This window comes from Aplidium turbinatum, chromosome 8 (genome assembly GCF_918807975.1).
Source record: "Aplidium turbinatum chromosome 8, kaAplTurb1.1, whole genome shotgun sequence".
Lineage (NCBI taxonomy): Eukaryota > Metazoa > Chordata > Ascidiacea > Aplousobranchia > Polyclinidae > Aplidium > Aplidium turbinatum.
The window spans coordinates 31954444-31974478 of NC_137479.1; the positions used below are offsets into that span (position 1 = coordinate 31954444).

General features: G+C 43.6%; 1 protein-coding gene across 1 annotated transcript in view; it reads right to left on the reverse strand.

The window, feature by feature from the left end:
* Nucleotides 1-2149: 2149 nt before the first annotated feature.
* The window catches only part of LOC145775128 (uncharacterized), a 32769-nt gene continuing 14883 nt past the window's right edge, over nucleotides 2150-20035 (reverse strand). The window contains exons 9-29 of the mRNA XM_082586341.1: nucleotides 16380-16607; nucleotides 15879-15959; nucleotides 15614-15735; nucleotides 15209-15323; nucleotides 14647-14794; nucleotides 14369-14560; nucleotides 13718-13960; nucleotides 13256-13427; nucleotides 12750-12916; nucleotides 12233-12363; nucleotides 10973-11208; nucleotides 10285-10431; nucleotides 8315-8430; nucleotides 7246-8232; nucleotides 6782-6864; nucleotides 6484-6612; nucleotides 5873-5968; nucleotides 5607-5721; nucleotides 4966-5141; nucleotides 4545-4760; nucleotides 2150-3980 (exon numbers count right to left, since the gene is read on the reverse strand). Coding sequence (XP_082442467.1) covers nucleotides 3903-3980; nucleotides 4545-4760; nucleotides 4966-5141; nucleotides 5607-5721; nucleotides 5873-5968; nucleotides 6484-6612; nucleotides 6782-6864; nucleotides 7246-8232; nucleotides 8315-8430; nucleotides 10285-10431; nucleotides 10973-11208; nucleotides 12233-12363; nucleotides 12750-12916; nucleotides 13256-13427; nucleotides 13718-13960; nucleotides 14369-14560; nucleotides 14647-14794; nucleotides 15209-15323; nucleotides 15614-15735; nucleotides 15879-15959; nucleotides 16380-16607 — 3978 coding nt within the window. The 3' untranslated portion in view covers nucleotides 2150-3902. The remainder of the gene's footprint in view (nucleotides 3981-4544; nucleotides 4761-4965; nucleotides 5142-5606; nucleotides 5722-5872; nucleotides 5969-6483; nucleotides 6613-6781; nucleotides 6865-7245; nucleotides 8233-8314; nucleotides 8431-10284; nucleotides 10432-10972; nucleotides 11209-12232; nucleotides 12364-12749; nucleotides 12917-13255; nucleotides 13428-13717; nucleotides 13961-14368; nucleotides 14561-14646; nucleotides 14795-15208; nucleotides 15324-15613; nucleotides 15736-15878; nucleotides 15960-16379; nucleotides 16608-20035) is intronic.

Sequence of the window (20035 nt, forward strand, 5' to 3'; positions counted from 1 at the left end):
AAGCGATCTTTTTACTTTCATTTATCTTTTTTTAAATTTGCTTAAATTTGCATTTCTCTTTTTACTTTCATTTCTTTCTTTTTACTTTGCTTGTTATTAAACCTAGTCAGGGCTTTGACGGAAAACTAAATTACTTTTCACTCAAACCAACCACCCGCTTCAATATAGCCTACAGTATATTTTTTACTGACGTTTAGTGTAGTTATTATTTGACTTAACTAAAAGTGAACTCAGTCATGTTGTTATTAAATTAGTTTCAGACAAATTGCTATTAAATTTGCTTACGTTGAAAAAGTTTCGGCATGTCACTTTGGCCAAATACCGCTGACATTTCTTGAACAATTCATTTATTTTCTTATTTGAGCAACTGTCCTGATATTTGCCGCAGGAGTCACAGCGGCAATGCAATATGACACAGTGCAGTAGTTGAGTAGCATAATTATTACAATAGTCAATAGTATGTTAATTGAGTTTCAGGCAAAATTTAGGTAGGGGTGAATTAATAATTTGTTTAAAGGGGTCCGTGACAACAAAAAGGTTGGGAACCACTGCTTTAAGGGAGAAGTTCAAAACTTTCTGTTGCTAGAATTTTTCAAAAAAAAAATTGTCTCTTAAGAAAATTATCAGAGGACTCACAGATTGGCAGTTATCGTGACATCATTATTCGGCAGCACTTACTTGTGCGAGCAAGTTTTTTTGCCGATGAACCACGTCAAATCTCCTGTGAGATCACTAATTTCTGACAGCCATACGAAAAACTCGCTTTGCATTGCTAAATCGTCCATTTCACCGCAAAACAGTGCCAAATTTTACATGGAAATGTCGACGCGTAGTAAAACCTTGTTGACTTTACTATATCTTGGTTTGTCTATTGTTCTTATAATTGTGAAGAGGATTATGCGCATTTCTACTGTAAGATTAGAATTTTGGTGTGAGGGTTTTAATTAGAATTTATAAGACAGTCATTTCTAACATTACAAATTAGCAGTAAATACTCAAGTGGCCCGCGCAATCATTCGTAAACTGCATGTGACCCTTTGGCCAAAAAGGTTGGACACCTCTGGGTTAGGCTATAGGCTACATTTTCGACATATTTAGTGTCAAAACCAAATCAGTGATAGGCCACTGTAGGCTATATCGCTGTGGTGTTGAAACTTCTTTTTGTTTGGCACTCTGCAAAGGAGTAGATTCAAGGTAGAAATGCATTCTGGCTGAGTGCTAGAAGGGTCACAATTGGACGAGAGCCACTGAAGCGCAGTATCTGATTGGTTCATGCCTTACAAAAGTTATTAAAGTGGCTACCTACTGATACATCACTAAACTTCAAGTGGTACCAATGATGAAGATGAGGACTGTTCGGATGATAAATCCTGTCCCAGTGGTGACCATGTTAACAGTTAACCTCCTTTGTTGTTTGTCTTAATTTCTTTTATTAGTTTGTTTATCTCTTTCACTGAGTGCGTTTTTCTCAGAAGTTTCTTGATTTGGGGCCCGAGGATCTCATTAGTAATGGGCCCAACTTGTCCTCTCAACGGCCTTGCTCACGCGTCAACTTATTATCGATGCCTAATGCATTGATTGTTTCTGATAAGCAAAAAATGCCTATTTGTCGCATAGTCACGGCATGGCATTATGTTGGTTATGATAAAAACAAGAAACTGGCTTTTCCCTTCAGGAAAATCTTGTGTAGGCCATCTTGGCATTGTATTCGTTTCATTGCGTGCAAACAATCTTCAAAAATAAGGGTACATTGTCTTAGATTTCAATAAAAAATCACTTTTCCGATCATGGAGCTGTTTGAAGAGGAATTGTTTCATTGTCATGCAACAATGCAGACTATCTCTTGACAACTTTTCCACGTTGTTTCGAAGTTCTTGGCTCGTTGTCAGAAGAATGCATTCAGTTGTTGCGTCACAAGTGAGCGGCCGCCGCAAGAGGTCACGCTGTTCTATGTTGTCGTGACACTAGAGACACTGGTTTGACGTTCACCAAGGGCAGGCAAATGTGTCTTCATCACGACACTTAATGCCATTGTTTGGATGTGGACACGAAAATTGGCATCACTACCTTCCTGTTTGCTCAATCAATAACCTTCGATTTCCAACCTGGCCACGACAAATAAGCAACAAACGTTTAAACAAATTGTTATTTATTCGTTCACCATCCCCCGTTCCACACGAGACGGGCGGATGGCTACGCGAGCACAACTTATTGAACAGCTCTCTAGGGACATTACGTCATTTCATATTGCTCATGAACATTCTGCAGGGACGGATGTCTACCCTAGTTGTGGGAAATCGGGAGCTTCATCCCGGTGGTTACCCAGGTCAGTAGGGTGAGGCAACCAGCAGAACCCTTGAAAAAGTATCCTAAGAGCACTGTCTTCACCAATGAATCAACTTTAAATAGAGGGAACAGCGCCCGAACTTTCAAAATCATCCCTTCCAGGACAATGAGATAGCACCAAGCATATGCGGCAACAGGCACAAGTCAGTCTATATGATGTAGTAAAGACGTAAAAATCAGCAAGACTATAGTTGTAGCAACAAGGGATGCCGGCGATAAACAGAGTTAATGAGATGTGAGGAAATCCAACCCAGGTAACATAAAGTTGCATAATTACGTTGATGAAACATCGAATTACATGGAACGCACCTACAAGCGAGGATGTTTGCTAAGTCTAAAACAACACATTGAATCTGACACTAAAACACGTTGATTCAACGTCGTTGTGTAATTGCGTGGTGATGATGCTGTGTATGAGTGAAGGAAAATGAGAAATAAATTTCCAGCTGATCATCAGACATCGGCTGGAAGACTTCCATGAACAGAACGAGCTTTCTGCTGGGCATTGTGACATCACAGTGGCCGCTAGGTGGCAAGATAAGCAGTGAGTCATTTAGCTTCTAGGAACAAAGGAGCGGCTCTGCACAGAAGCATGCAAACGAACGTACAAGTTGTTTGCATCTCGCAACGACAACAATCGAGTTTGTCTATTCAGGGCATCCCAGCAGCGTCGGTTGTGAGGTTGGAAGCACCCAGTGCATTCCACACTGATGAGACTTCCCCGTCAAGATTCTTGCCGTCGGCAGCAAAGTGGGTGGAGAGACGCAAGGGTGCGGGTTCGACTCCACACAACCGTGGAAGGATTTTGAGATATTACAGCAACTATGAGGCGTCATGGATGGTGGCGTGGGTCATGGTGGGAGTTTCGAGCGAGACAAACAATTGCATTAACTGTGACGTAGATTTAACGCGGAATCGAGGCTTGCGTCACTATAAACGCAATATGAAATTAAGCAAACAGCAAGCGGAAACACTGAACGGAGACCACAATGTGATATTGACACGTACTGGTGTAACGAATGTTTGAACCACAGTGAAAACAAGCAGCAACATATCGATCTACAAACAAGACAAACAAACAGGAGGCCATCGTGCAGGTGTTTGTGATGTCACAAAGGATAGGAATGTGTGGGTAAACATCTAGTCACCGCATGGGAAAGACGCAAAAGGCGTCGCCGCAAAGTCTGCGCTAAAATATCAAGATGTAAAAACTGAAAGTTACAAAGCTTAAACGTTTACGGCACAACACGTTAGCTCCTTATCGCCCACGGTGGCAAACCTTTCATAGCAATGTCAACCACGGGTGGGACCACAGAGCAGTACATACACAGGTACTGCAAGTCCATGAACACAAAACGTGCAAAAATTTCTGGCATTTTGGTGAAAAGTTTATAAAAATATCGATGTTTTCACCATTCAAACAAACTACTTCTTCAATGAACAGTTAAGCATAAACAGCTGGTAAGCAACCAATCGGTTTGCGTCTAACAACGATGCCTGAACGTGCAGGCGTCTGGAAAGAAGAGTTTGTAGCGAAATAAACGTCCAGTGTGACGTCATCTTCTTCGAGTCTCGTTGCTTCCAAGCTTCTTCAACAATTTCTTCCCTTTCGAGAATATTCCTTTCTTTCTCGCCTGAAAGTACATCAGGGATTGTCAATTATTTCGTTCGTTCGCACAAAGTTGGGAGTGCGGGGTGTGTTTACACACTCGTGTATCAAATACTTTCCCATCGGGCTTCGGGCGACCACATGCAGTAAGTATCCAGAGGTATTATTGTACGCCGAGGTGCAAAACTAAGCGATGCTGCGCTACTTCGATGACACCGCCAGACAAGCCAACCATCACCGCACTGGGCGATTGGTGGGTTGTTTGCCATCAACTATTCCGTCACAAACAAACACGCTGCATAGTAACCTTCATCTTCATGAGCAATAAAATAATTTCTTAACCATGGACCACAATGTGAGGTGGTTGATGTCCACCACGTGTCAACAATCTTGTTAAGACACAGCCACGCGCTGCAGGGGGAATCGAACCGATGACCTCCGAATGGCAACTTCCTCACGAAGCAGATGGAAGTTTCATGTCAAAAACAGACGAAAGAATCGCCACATTGCCGCAACCTCTCAACTACAAGGAGCAGGAAGCGGTTCCAAATCAAAACTTGTAACAAGGTCCCAGCAAGGTTCAACTTACCCCGTCACCTTTGTTTGAGCTTGAGTTGCTAGCGCTAGTGGTGGTGGATGTGAAACTCGCGGGGTCGGTCGGCTTGTCGCTTTTCCTTGCGATCGACGTCGTTTCGGTCATCGTCGTCGCCGACACCTTACGAACCTGATTCGCTGTCAGCTGATCCTCAGTGATTGGCTCGACGAAATTCGAAGGAACCAATCCGAACTGGCCAAGTATCTCACCCTGGAAGAGACGGGAAGTGAGTCTCCCATGGAATTTTGCATGGAATTAATTTGTCACATAGAATTGTCACTCCACGTCAAACGTTTCTAGAGAACGTGTCCACTGGAGAGCCGCGATTAGTTTATATGAAAGTCCCGACAAAGTAATTGTGCCTATGATGCAACAGTGAGCGCTCGGTCGCTGCAACTATCGACATGAGACTTACCCTGAAGAAGCCATCCTCGTCTACGTCACCGAATATGTTGACCAGGTCTCCACGAGCGAAGGAGAGTTCGACTTCCGCGTCGATGTTGGGTGATGCTTCTTTAGGGTCGTAATCGTACAACGCTCGGTACACCGATGGCTTGGTCGAGTCGCTCTCCAACACCGGTCCGTGTGAATCTGAAGTGTAAAGCAGTGGAGGTGAAGCCACTCATCGAAGATTTCATGCCTCGCTTTTCTGTTCATCTAATCATCATCAGTACTCATCACATCATCATCTTTCAAGCATTATGAAGTCGACTGGCAGAAGCAGCCATAACGCCATGATGGTGCCCACAAGGAGGCGCCAATTCCCAACACAAGAAGCTTATGCCTGGTTGAAAATATTTAGAAAGAGGAGACAGAAGTCTTCGCGTCCACATTTGCCAAGACACAGATCAGTGTCCTCGATGTCGTTTGAACATCCAGTCAGCTGCAAGACGACAGCACTGGACATTGGACAGCCTCTAGAGTATGTTGCCACTTATGGTGAAGCATCATTGAAGAAATCTACAAATAAAGTTCTACTACAGCCAAAAAGCTCGCAGATTGAATTCATCATTTCATCTTTCACAAAACACTTCTTCCCTGGAAGATCCCACCAACCTTGAAATACTTCACTCTCCTTGAGTAGGGGGCTGTTGGCGGGGTGAAGAAGGGGGGACTCTGGGGGAAGGTGACCCTGATCAAGCAGATCCTCCAACATCGTGTAGTCATCCACCTAACCAGTTTGAACAGGATTAAACCAGTTTGCTTAATGAAGCTTTAAGACAACATTTTATTACCTTCGTTGTAAATCAGGCAATAAAGACAAAAAAGTGATGATTAGTGACGCAATGTTCTACGTCACAGCGAAAGCGCGAGCCACCCACCTCGACATAGGAGACCATGTTGCTTGGAATGTAGCCTCGCGTGCCACTCGCATTTTCACCAACATAGAAGCCGTCACTGCCCTTCTCGCCGTAAACCTGCACGAATCGTTATTAAGATGTGAGAGAGGTTGAAACATTTCGATTGCCACAAACCGCAACCGACGACTGGCTTGTTGTCTGCTGTGCAGTTCGCGCTGCAGGATTAGTTGGATGGAAAACTTCCTAAAATATTTAGCTCTAACTTTTACGACAAAAATTACTTGTGTAAATATTCACATTTAATAAAAATAATCACAATCAATTCTCAAATTAACAGCAACAATAGAATGAAAGAGTGCAAAGCATTGATTGCAACGTCATCAATAATTATGTGCTTCCTGCGCGGAGTGTTTCGTAACCACACACCATGCAGTCTCCATCAGCCAATCAGATGGCGTTGTGCTGAATCCGGGTACAAATAGTGATACGCTTCCTGGAAGCGGAAATTCAAGTTTATACGAGAGGCCGTGCTGGGCCCAAGTGGTTCATTCACATGGTCACCCCTCGACCATATAAGGCGCGTATGGCTGTTACGTCACAATTCGTGGCGCACTTAGTCACACATCACTGACCTTAATTAGCTGTCCCTCTTTGAAGGAAAGTTCATCGTCACAATTGTCGACGTTTGGCGACATTGTCTGCGGGTTGTAGTCGTACAAAGCGACGAATAGCGACACACGCGACTCGTCCACGCTGTCCAGCTGGAGGAAGTGACGTATTATAGGAGGAAGTGACGTGTGAATCAACTCATCAAGAAAACAAAAAATAAACAAGAACTATAGACGACGATTGTCATCACGGCTATCGACGTCGTTGAACTAATCCGCTCGCTATCAACACCTTGCGGTCACAGAAGAGCATGTCACCAACCTCCGATGCGGATTCCCGTTCGCTCTGGCTGGTCGTCGTGTGCGAGGCCCTCTGTTGCCTGGCAGCCACGTTTCGTCGGCCATCTGCAAATGAACCATGGTCAGCTACGCGCCATCCAGCGGATGGCCACGACAATACCAAAGTTACTTTTAAGGAAAACAAGAAATATGACGACGCCTGAGTATTAGGGGACATGTTCGATGCATTGTGAAGTCACTTTGAAAACTTTAAAGATTGTCATTGGAAAATGAAGCTGCCATAGAAGCGACACAGAACGCGTTGTGTGAAAATTAAATAACTTGCTTAACTCTTAGAAACTAAAACACTCGTTGAGAACAGCAAATTTGCCAGTTCCGCTTCAACCATTTGTCCTGTGTCAGGTGACACTACAATTTATGCGATCAACCAGATAAAACTAAAAAGCTTTGCTTTCACACAATCAAGATTGTTAATCAATTGCTCACCTGGAGAGCGGCCCACGTTGTGAGCATGATGATGATGGTGACTGTCGCGGCCTTTTAGTGTGGAACTCTTCACCATGGACGGGGTGTAACCAACCTCGGACCTCGCATCGCCCGCGTCGGTCCACGACTGATGCATCTTCGCCTGCTTTTGTGATGCAGAGCGCTGCTTGTGGCCGAATGAGCCTGACGTCGATGTGCTCGTGTGTCCGCCAGATGACGCTGATGTTCCGGATTCCTCGTCGGATTGCGCCATTCGGTGGAGATCGATTTGAGGAATCGAAGATTTCATCTTGTGCTTGTCAGCGGGGTGATGGTCAGAATAGCCCCAGGACCTCGACTTGATTCCTTTGTTGTGTTCTTCAAGTTTCAGTTTCGCGACGGGGTCGTTCATGGATCGTTTTGGTTTGGGGGAACCTCTATGTTTGCTGGCAGGAGATGGCGGGTGTCGCGATCCGGACATCGGACGGGTTCTATTGTGGACGACTGGAAAACTGTGGGCTTCGTCTTCGCTACTCGTGTCAAGGGTTATCTCGATAGATGGAACAGACGCTGACGGATCGTTCAAGTTCAATCCAGAGGAGTTGGATCCTCCATCACTTCTATCCGACTCATCCAGTTGACTCCTCCTTAAACTTCTGTCTTCATCAACATGATCCGTCTTTTCATCACCTGCTCCTTCTCGGTCACCAGCAGTGTGCAACATCCGGGTGACAAGAGACTTGTTGAGTTGGAACGGAGATGAGGAGTCGGATAAATTTCCGCTTTCTGCAAGAGTTCGCACAGTGACCTTGATGGAGGGCAAGCCATGAGTGAAGCCAAAACTAGGATCCCGGCAGCTGAAATCCTCATCAACAATCTTGCGAACACTGGATGCAAGCCCTTTCATAGAAACGATGCATTCGTCACACGAGGAAGGCTCCACGGAAGAGAACAGGATATTATTGATGTAGATGGAGTAGCCACGGACCACCTCTCCATTCGAGATCCCTGTCATGATGGAAATGACAAGGTGTGATGTCACAATTCATATTCAAAGTTCACAGAAGCGCAAGGTTTTTAGATTACAAACCTCTTTCATTGAGAGAAACTGGTATCCATGAGACAACAATGGATTTGTTTGAAGGGTTCTCTTCAACTTCTACTCCCAGTGGAGGATCCGGGGGGCCAAGTAGGGGAGTGACAAACCTTCAACACACAACTTGCAATGAGATTACCAGAAACTTTAACTTTTTGTATCAATGTTCTTTTGTCGTATCCAGGCTTACACCTGGTGGTTGAAGATTTACAGGGGTGACGAACCTTTTTGCGGTCGCGGGCCACTTTATCAATTACACATGAGTTATCGGGCCACACAATTTTTTAATCGTAACCTACTATGAAATCTTTTAGAAGCGACTCAAGATATTATTCATGAAAAGTAACAAACGGCAGATGAAAGTAATAAAACCCACACAGTTGAAATTATCTTACGCAGAATCGAAACATACAACAGCAAAAAATAAAAACAAATCAACTTGAGCAAAAAGGATAGAGCAACAGTACTTGCACTGATAATGAAGACAGCTTAATTTTCGAAGCGTTTGCTTTCATATGAGTATGATTTCTTCTTTTTTTGGCTCTATCCTTTTTGCTCAAGTTGACTAAATGTTTCGACCATTATGCTCCGAAACAACAAATCAGTTAATCAAATTTCGTTTTCAAACAACAAGCAAAAGCCCATGCGAATCACACAGCTGAAGCTATCTAATGCAGCATTGAAGCATAAAATATTAAAAAAATAACATTGAAGCATTGAATTTTTTGCTTAGTGGGATTTTTGCAAAGTTTTTTGCTTGACTGAGCGTTCAATATTAGGTCGAACAGACTTATAGCTTTCTTATTTTCTAACTTTAAACCCTGAAAGTTAGTGTTTAGGGCAAGAAAATAGCAAAGGAAAGGTGTACCAGTGAAGGCATAAAACAGCTTCAAGATGTCTTTTGTCTTTAATGCATGAGCGATTGTCAATTTGTTTTGCGGGCCTCACAAAATGCTTCGACGGGCCGCAGGTTCGTCACCTCTGATTTAGATTAAGTGGACGAGAAGGCAAGGAAGCCAATCTTCATGTTCACCTTCAGGCATACCTGTAAGTGTCCTGCCAAAGACACAGCCGCATGCTCTTGAGCGGTGTCGAACCGGCGCCTATGGAACGTCTAACCAGTGTTCTCACAACTTGGCTATGTAGCTGACGAATGTTTGTTGTAACAAGCGAACAGAAGCGCAAATTGGGTTTGGTTGAAGCAGTTTTGCTTCGTGTACATGTGAACATAGAGCTTATATTCACATGTACGCAAGCGATGATGTGCAGTTACGATATTCTTAGGCTTGACATAGAGACCCTTTAGGATATTCATGGCCGATTCATAATCTCAAGCACCGGTTATACTTTTAATGTTGACTAAAACTTTCAAACTGTCTGGATTCAAAGTTGCTACAGCTAAAGCTTCTAAGTAGTAGTTGAACGTCTCAAACCAGTGTTTGAGTTCGTCGACTGTTGATGGAGCACTCGGCTCAGTTTCCAAGCTCTCAGGTTTCAAGACCTTGTTCATGTTTACAACATGAATTTAATAAATGATCGTAACCATGATTTGGCTTTATTGAACTTAAAACTCGAATCTTCAAAATAAATAGCCACACTACAATACAATGTTAACACTAAACCAGCCAAACCAACATCTTCACTGCAACCTGAAACCGCGCACAGAAATGTTGTTTCACCGACAGTGAGCAATGGAATCGACACGTCGGCTTCAGGCACTGGCTTTAGGCATCAGAGTACTTGTTCAACTGCAGCTCAATGCTGAATGCTCTTCAGCCTGTCATTTACGTATATTTGACCTCGAAAGGCATTCCACTACCCCCAAACACTCCCTACACCCACCTGATAGGAGTGGACACCGCCCCCTGCACCCACTTAATAGTATAGCTTCCTGCACCCACTTTTCTAGGGGCACCGCCCCCCGCATCCACCTGATAGGAGTAGACACCGCCCCCCGCACCCACCTGATAGGAGTGGACACCGCTTCTTCTGAGTGCTTGCCCTCCCTGGTTCTAACCACGAGCTCGTAGACAGTGTTCGGCTTCAGCCCGTTGATGGTGTGTCGGTACATAGGGGGAGGGACCAAGATCTGACGTTGGTAGTGACGTAACCTGCATGACGTCAAACAATAGTGGCATGAATTATTGTCGCGGACACAATCCAACAACTATGACGTCATACGTAGTGTTAGTTGGGCAGTTTGTCGATCGTTGTTGGTTTGAGAGGGTTAGTGAATTAGTGGTGAAAGGAGCTGCACGGTGTCAAGTGGACCAGGGTTCGATACCAGGCTGGGTTGCTTGGTGGAACAACGGTTTCCAAGAGATGACATTGCAGGAATTGATATCATTATGAAGAAACCAACTGCAGTGAAAACAGGAAACCAAGCAGAATATCACTGACCCTCATGTCAACTTCGTTTTGTTAACAGGAGTGCACAATAACGGTTCTCAAATGGGGGAGGGGAATTTCATCTATCATGGCGGTAGATTTACCAAAGAACTATTTAATGCCCAAAATATGAACTATTAATGGGTATATTGATGAGACATCTTTCAAAAGCCAGCAAGAGGTAGACGGAAGTAGAAAGCATGAGAACGTCTGATGCCCAACAAATAATTCAAATGCTGCCTAGTGACGTAGACAGACACTCACTTGTCAGACGCTGCTGTCTCGTCGCTGACGACTCCGATCGAGATTTTGTTCGGGAAGTTGCTGTTGGTCGACTTCCACGACACTCTCGCACTGTCAGTAGACACGTATTCAATTTCGACGTGAGATACAACTTGCTTGGTCGCGTCATTACGCGTGTTACCGTGCGTGATGACGCAGTGACCGGGATCGGACCGACCGTGCTTTGTGACGCAACACACGCTGATGACGTACGACTTCTGGAACGCAATGAACACATGTAGGAAGGCTGACCTTGCAACGAGCTGGTGGGTGCGATTGAATGGAGACGGATTGAATACTTGTATCAACACCAGGGTGCATTGTTCGCCCCCGACTTTTAGCAATAGACGGTTAAGATTAGCTTTTCAGAGGTCCACTACACTAACTCAACAGACGTCAAAGCAAGGAAAACAAAATTTTCAACCACATGTAGATGGTGCGTTGACAAAGATTGTGTGCGAGTTGATTGGTAAGTAGTCCCTGGCGTTCTCTACAACTTGGAAAGTGTTTTGTAGCTGCTTTTCCTTGAGAGAAAACAAATGGAAATCCTCAGCCAGTTGAACTCCATGTTCAACTTATGTCATCAACAACCTTGATGTTCTCCACAACCTCTTTCGCATTTTTGTAAGTGAAACGGGTGGACTTAAAAGGTGGATCGATTTTCAAAATATTATAAAATGATCAAAAGTCTTGTATAATGTAGTCGTGAAGCTTTCCACAGATGTCTGCTGGGACTTTGGGAACAAGGTTTTCCAAAGCCAGAGCCAAATCACTTTGTGCACACACGGTCATTCTTCGTAGACATTCACTTTTTTGCAATCTGCAGCTTGGTAGAAAGTTTTACACTTTCACTAAAAATTCCAGTGGTACAAGTTTTTCTATGAGATGCCGCATGTGCTTCCCAATACTTCTATCCAACGTGTAGCTCCATATAGTGGCAAATTTGTGTAAAAAAAGCTCTCAAAGTCTCCTTAGAAAAGGGCTGGGTGGGAGTCAAACTTTATCAGATTTACAAAAAAAATTCCAAAAGTTATTTTCTAAGCAACCTCACACACTCAAAAAAGGGAGACTCTATTGCTAAAAATCGGGGGCAAACGATGCACCCTAATAAACATAGACGGCAAATACAAAATTAATGTTGATCAATTACAAAGAATTTTGAAACGTTCTTGAAATCAAGCTGCATGCTTTAATGTCGTCAGTAACAATTCGCTAAATGACAATTAGATTCCTGAAGCTCACCTTGTCGTGGTAGATATTTTCCACCACCGCTTTGCACTTGTTGCCATCCACCACCGTTGCTAGGCGACCGTCGACAAGGATGTGGTATTCCTCCACCACTTCGTCGTCATGGAGTCCGGGGGGGAGCCAACCTGGGAAGGGACTTTTATGTAAACCACCCCACGCATCATTGTACAGTGTACACAGGCACAACTACTTAAACTATAAGAGCATTGCCAGGAGGGTATTCACCTTATATTTCATATAGGAATTTTCTTGCATTGATCTCAATTGGTCAGTTCCTAGTGCAACCACACAAAGCCATCTAGAGCAAGCTTACCGTCCATGATGATCATGGAAGGGTTGCTAGTATCAACGCAATGTCGTCACACGATGACACCCGCGTCGGGACGCACAGACCCGGAGAGTATCAGTTCGACACCTCACGAAGACGCGCGTAAAGGCGTCTGCAGCCGCCTCCAGCCTTCACATAAACAAACTAGGCATTGACGATTATATAACTTTTACATTGACTTACCAATGATCAAAGTATGCGACAATTTCTTGTCTACCCGGAGCTTGTAGGGGTAGGGGAGCACCCCCATGGGCCTACTATCAGCATTAGATGGCAGCGGACGGTGAGAGTCCAGAGAGCCAGCAGAGGCGCTGCTGAGCATGCTGTGGTCCAAATCGAGATCGGCTGACCTGCATGAAAGGTTGGACATCAGTATATGGTGTTTCAAGTTGTAATTTTGGGGTCAAGAAACAAATAGAAGTTGACCTTTAGAATTAGTCCACTCTGCAGGTACATTGTGAAAGTTCTTTTTTTCTGAGTTGGGGTTGTAGAATAACAAAGTTTAGGAACCGAACCCTAGTTAGTCATTCAACCTTGACAAACCGTTATTGGAATTGAACATTAGTGGTTAGTTAGAAATACCCACAAATATTTGACCTATGATCATAAAAAAAAATACATAAAGCATCCCATCCTATACATCTCCACATATACTGTAGTGACGTCACAGAGCAAGCGCGATCGGATACCTTCGCAAGCTGTCCGGCATCTCAGTGACGCCGTGTCGGTGGGGGTTGTCACCAGGTGCGAACGATTTGATCGCCATGCGGGTTCGGGGGGAGTTGTCGTTGGCCGGGGGCTCGTGGAGGGGCTCGATGAAGTTAGAGGGCACGAGACCTCGGCGTCCGTCCATCAATTCACCTGAACAGAGGAATGTTTGTCACCATCAGATACAGGAACAATAAGGCGCGAGCTCGTCAATGGAAAGAATCAAGAGGCGCCACGTTTTGGAAACAATAAAGTTTGTAACCACCCGTCGATTGCGCAGTGGCGCCCCTTCTAATATAGCCTTTAACTTTTCTTTTTATCATGAATAGTACGCTGGTCTAGAGAGAAATGAATACGCCCTTCTTAAGCTATGGCCTGCAGAAGTGACTTTGACATTCACTGGACATACGCAACCGTCAAATGTCCACGCATAGCTGTGGTACCTTCATAAAATCCGTCTTCGTCCATGTCGCCGCATACGTACAAATAATCTCCTGCAACTAAAGGGAGCTCCAATTCAGGGAGGGCGTTGGGGCCCTGGTCGGGCTTGTACGTGTACTTGGCGATGTAAAGCTTCAGTACAGAGGCCACGGAGGGGGAAGGCCCGTTCACTGGCACCACAGCGTCATCGCGTGGCTCCATTTCGTCATCGAAATCTTCGGCTTCTGTGTCGTCACTATCAACATCTGTGGAGCAACAATGCAAGGAAGGTGATGCACCGGGGAACGATCCGTGCAACACTTTTATTCAGGTCTAAAAAAGCAAAAACGCGAAGCAATCTAAAACCTCATCAATTATTAAGAAGGTCTGCACCATGATAAGGGGTGAGGTAGATGCAGGAGAAAGCAATTGTACGAACATCTCGACACTGACGCTGTTGACTTTTCTTGTGATGAAGAGTTTACGCTTCATCGACGATTCGTGTCTTCTTCGAAAGCGCATCTTCAGAAAGCAGCAACTGGCTTTCAGCATTCCGTTAGTAAGATAGTAACAGTCATTGGATCAAGACTCCCATAGTCCATAAGTTTGCTGCAGCCGATTCATCATCAGAACCATGTTGTTTAAAGATGATTCAAATTAAACACAATCGTTACCTTCTTCCTCGTGGGGCTTGTGGAATTGTTGACTTTCTTTCCCACCAGACAAGGCCCCCCTATGGTCACTGACCGGCCGTGACCTTCGACCTGGGAGCGATTTCCGCGAGAGGCTTCCTGGCGATGAGATGGGCGACCGATCGTTGAAGACGCGAGACGATCCTTCGATGTTATTGTTGTTGCTGTTGTCTTCTGGAAAGGACAGTTATAATAATTGCCTTGTGACGTCACAATGCGATGGACAAACAATGCCGTTGCATCGGCGATGCGCGACTGACCTGGCCTGGTGCGGTTGTCCACGCGCTGGCCGCCATCTTGGGTAGGGTTGTTCTTGGACCAGTGGACTAGGCGGGATAGTTGGTCCTTCATGGTCTTGTTGGCTGTCGTCTGGTCCTGGCACTGACGTTCTAGCTGGGTGACTTTAGACTGAAACACAATCGGTCAAACGCTCTCGCCATCCACCGCCAACGAGCGAAGCTTTTGTTTCATCACGTAACTATTACTGTACAAGTGTTACCAACCTACAAACCAAAGCGTATCAAAATTTATGGTAAAAAAAAGTTATTTTTTTTTCAAGTTAGCCTATACAAATAATTTGCCATTGAAAACAAATATAAAGCTAATCTTCAATCGCCAACCAGTGCGAGTCAGGTTTAGGGACAATATTACGATTTGTGTGAAAGCCTGAACAACAATGGGAAGGCAGCTTTTGTATACCAGGTGTCTCACACAGCAAGCAACGAGACCATTATACACGACCATAGCAATAAGTTACAGAGCCAAGTTGTGTCAGATTGACAAGGTCGGTGTCTCGGCATCCACCGGTCTCCTGCATCTCACCTGGAGGGTTGTTAAGGCGTCTTGATACTCGGCGACTATTTTCTCATGGGAGCTGATCATGTTGTTCATCTCCTCCTGCGGATGATGGTTTGCTTCCTCCTGTTCTTTAAGTTTCCTGGATGCGAGATGGTAGTTAGTTTGTCAATAGAATCTCTTTAAAATACATTCACAGCACCCATTGAAACTTTTTATGGAGTTAAAAGTACCCGACTCTCAACTCAATGATCTTCACATAATTTGAAGCCACATAATGAACTGGTTTCTTCAAATAAAGGAAAAAGAATATCAAGGCCTCTGAACTTTTTATGAAGTCACAACAGTTTCGCTTCAACATTGAATGTATGTCAGTTGTTGATGACATCACGGCAGTCACACGTGTGGGGAACTACCAGCAACACTACTAACTTGATCAGCGTTTCCATTTCATTGATCCTGTCATTGTGTTGCATACACTTGTTGGCCGCAGTGTCGCGCTCCTGGATGGCGACTGATAGTTGCTCGTGAACGGTCGCGTAGTCGTCCTGGAGCTGCAGAGACAATGCAAGTGATCTATCAACATCGCTTTGTTGGGAAAAGGTTTAAGAGTTAATTTGGATTCTAAAACGATACAAGAACAGAATAGAAAAACGGTCGGACACGTACGTGTGAACGTATTCACAAAGTCGGATACCTGTGTGTGGATGTGCTTCAGATCGGTTAGTTGCACGCTGACGTCACTCGTTTCCACTTTCGATTCTTGCAAAACAGATTGCTGTGACGTAAACAACAAAGAAATAAGTGGCAGTGACGTCACAATCAACGTTTATTCTCAAAAGTTTATTCTCAGACGAAGAAAGTTTCTTTAAACCTTCACCTGGTGACTTGATATGCTTGTAGACGCTTTGAACCAGCAACGCATGCACGGTTACTGGGGTCGATAGAGGGAAGTCTTATTGTAAATACTTCATCCTCTAACACTGGAGTGGTGTTAAAGAGTTGAAACAAAATAGATGGAAAACACGAACTAACACAAAATGTAGCACACATTCTTACATAATAAATATATATTTCTTCATCTTGCTTTACAGAGGCCTGGCCTTCATCCCGAAACATCAGGGTCGACCAGTTGTCTGCAGCGAGTCCTCCATTTCAGCAAGCAGCATAATTATTGTTTACCCGAGCACAAACTCACCAACGTGGCAATAGAAGCTTTGTGGTTTTGTATTTCCTTCTTCAATTCTTTATTCTCCTCTTGCAGGGAGGTCAAGGTATGAGAGAGATGATCAGTCGACGACTCTTTCGCTTCAGCCTCCTGCAGACTCGCCTCAGCAGCCGCTAACTGGCGCCGCAGATTCCTGTTCGATTCTTCGAGAATTTTCTGTCTGGCAGTGACAGGGGTGGACAGGGATCGAACTACCACCTGAAGGATTGACAGAAGCGAAGTTAAACATAGCCAGTAGGTATCTGTGCTGTAAAACACAATGATACTACAAAGGCACTGGCTCCCTCTTCTTGTTGCTCTCAAAAGGCTGCTTCTGACGAGCAACGCACAGCCACAGTCCTGGGTTTTTTTTTTCGCTGACACTTTTCGGTGATTTGTCCGAAATGACTCGAAAAATTCGGTCATTTTTTATTTATTTCGGTCATTTTTTCTGAGGAAAATATTTCCTTTCAAGTAGCTGATACAAACCAAAATTTGCACTTCCTGACTAGCTACAACATAGGCGCCAACTTTTTATGCTGCATTGATACATAAAACAATAGATGAACTAGCGATCGGCAGCAGGACAACATTTTTTTAATGCAAACCGTAACAGCTTCGCGATAAATAATCACTAGAACGAGTAGGATGCTACAATTCCACACCAGACAAAATCTGTCATTTTTACATTGATTTAACGTCTGCAGACGTTGAATCAATGTAAAAATGACTGATTTTGTTGCCTGCGACATAGCAAAAATCTACCATTTTGTGTCGATTTAATGTCATCAGATGTTGAATGCACCCAAAAACAACATAATTTGCTACGTAGACGGAGCGTGAATTTAGCTTTATGCGCTTGCAAACAGACTCGATGTTGCTTTCGAAAGTCGAAACCTCTGCAGTGAATTGTCGCGGCAGTGAATCGCTCGCTGTGAAAATGAACTTGAAGTCTCGGCACGACGTAACCACCAACCAACGCAACAAGGGCTGGTACTAGGGGTGTTCAATTTCGATTTTCGATTCGATTTCGATTATGGTGATATTCGAAATTCGTTTTTCGTATCGGACATATTCGAAATTATAGCAGCCCTTTCGGCTGAACGTGGTTGAAAGGAACGCAAGTGGCGCGAAATCTGTCTTGTCGCATTTTGCAAACGAAAAAAGACTTCGACGCATGCGCATCGTCGATCACGTGACTATCACACGTTCTCGCGGGTCCAACGGCCAGTCCTGCACCAGGGATGACAAGTTGGCATTTTTAATGCCAAATTTCACAAATTTCTCTCAAGAATGAAGATAGCTAGGTTGTGCAATAGCAGAAAGTGTAGGCTGAGCTTTGTCGCAGTTTTATCCATTTTTTACCGAATCCATAGGCGCCTAAGCCGTGGGGGCAGGGCCGTAGCCAGACCGCAGAGCAAGGGGGGCAATTTTTTTAGGGGGGGGGCGAAAAAATTTAAATGGGCAAAATCATTATAATTGTAGCTGTTGCTTGAGAATGAGATTTTGCCAAGGAGGGGCGAAATTTTTTTCAAGGGGGGGCGAGGCCCCCCTCGCCCCCGGCTGGCTACGGGCCTGCGTGGGTGCCAGGCCCCCACGCATATTTCTGTGTGGGGGCAACTTTTTATGCTGTATTGAATATTGATACATAAAACAATTGATGAACTAGCGATCGGCAGCAGGAAAACACTTTTTGAATGCAAACCGCAACAGCTTCGCGATAAATAACACTGGCCGACACAATTTTTGGTGCCGGCGGTTTTTGAACTGATTTAGACTAACTTTGGGGCGCTGAATCCGAAAATGCAATCAGTTTTTCTCCATCAGGTCAACTTTTTAAGTTACAGTGATTCCACTGCATGAGTGAACTTGTGCATAAGGGCCATTCCGTGTCGATTCACACAGTCAAGAAATTCAACCTTTCGATGTTCTTTAAATTTTACACACCTTTTTACTATTCTATATGATGAACACTTGCAAAATTTGAGTGAAATATATTGAGAAACACGAGAGTTATGAACCATTTAGTTTGGGGGGGTCTGCTGAGGGGGCACAATTTTTTTTATTTTTGGCCATGTTTGAGACCCTATTACTGCTAAACTAAATTAGATAACAACCCAATTTTTTACAGGTGATAGTACTTCTGCCAAATATTGAAAAAACAACATCGTTCACTTTGTCACTCTAAAAGGTCAAAGGTCATAGACTCCCAAAGTTGGCCGTTTCCAGCTTTCGGTTAAAATTTTCCAAAATTTGAAAAGCTCACCAAGACCCCATTTTTGATTGATTTTGGCTAAAATTTTGGCTAAAATTTGGCTAAAAATAAAAATAAAAAAAAGTAAAGTAAGCAAGAAAACTTTAAAGTAAACATTAGTAAAGGCGTGGACACACAACACCTCCAGACTCCACACCTTTACTTTTCTACTGTAAAGTGAAGTTGGGGATCAAGATAAGTCTTGGGCTCCCCACATTGTTTGCAAAACTTTGAAAGAACATTTACGTCAATGGACGAAACAAAAGAAGTCTAATGGTGTGGCATGAGCCAAAATATCATAATAGCGACTGCTGTTTTTGTGCAGTAAACACAAAAGGCATAAACAGGAAAAATAGGACTTTCCTGCAATATCCAAACCTAGCTTCAGCAATCAGGCCAGTGCTACACACTTGTACACAGTGAAGAACGTCCTGTTCCTATTTTTGAAGGGTTGCCACAATTGGATTTACTTTGACGCATACTTTCTATAAAACATTGAAAACCATGGATCAATTTTGCATGGTGGACTTGTCATATCTTAGTGAATATGTGGATAAAATTTCAGTGCAAATTTTCTCTGGGGTCATGGGTAACCGGGATATTAAAAGGACCCCACTTTTAGTTTTCTTTCCATTTTGACCCATGTTTCATATAAAATATCTCCCAACCTATTTAATATTTTGTACTAAAATTTTTTCAGTTCATAGAGAATCCTATAAACAACACTTCCACCAAATTTCAGCCAAAATCAATCAAAAATGGGGTCTTGGTGAGCTTTTCAAATTTTGGAAAATTTTAACCGAGAGCTGGAAACGGCCAACTTTGGGAGTCTATGACCTTTGACCTTTTAGAGTGACAAAGTGAACGATGTTGTTTTTTCAATATTTGGCAGAAGTACTATCACCTGTAAAAAAATTGGGTTGTTATCTAATTTAGTTTAGCAGTAATAGGGCCTCAAACATGGCCAAAAATAAAAAAATTGTGCCCCCTCAGCAGACCCCCCCAAACTAAATGGTTCATAACTCTCGTGTTTCTCAATATATTTCACTCAAATTTTGCAAGTGTTCATCATATAGAATAGTAAAAAGGTGTGTAAAATTTAAAGAACATCGAAAGGTTGAATTTCTTGACTGTGTGAATCGACACGGAATGGCCCTTATGCACAAGTTCACTCATGCAGTGGAATCACCGTAACTAGAAAACTAGATCTGATGGACAAAAACTGACTACATTTTCGAAATCAGCGACCACAAATTAGCTGAAAACAGCTGGAAAATCTTCGGCACCATAAATTTTTTTTTTTTTTGTCGGCTAGTGTAATCACTATGGACGAGTTGCGATGCTACAATCCAACACCAGACAACAAAATCTGTCATTTTTACATTAATTTAAT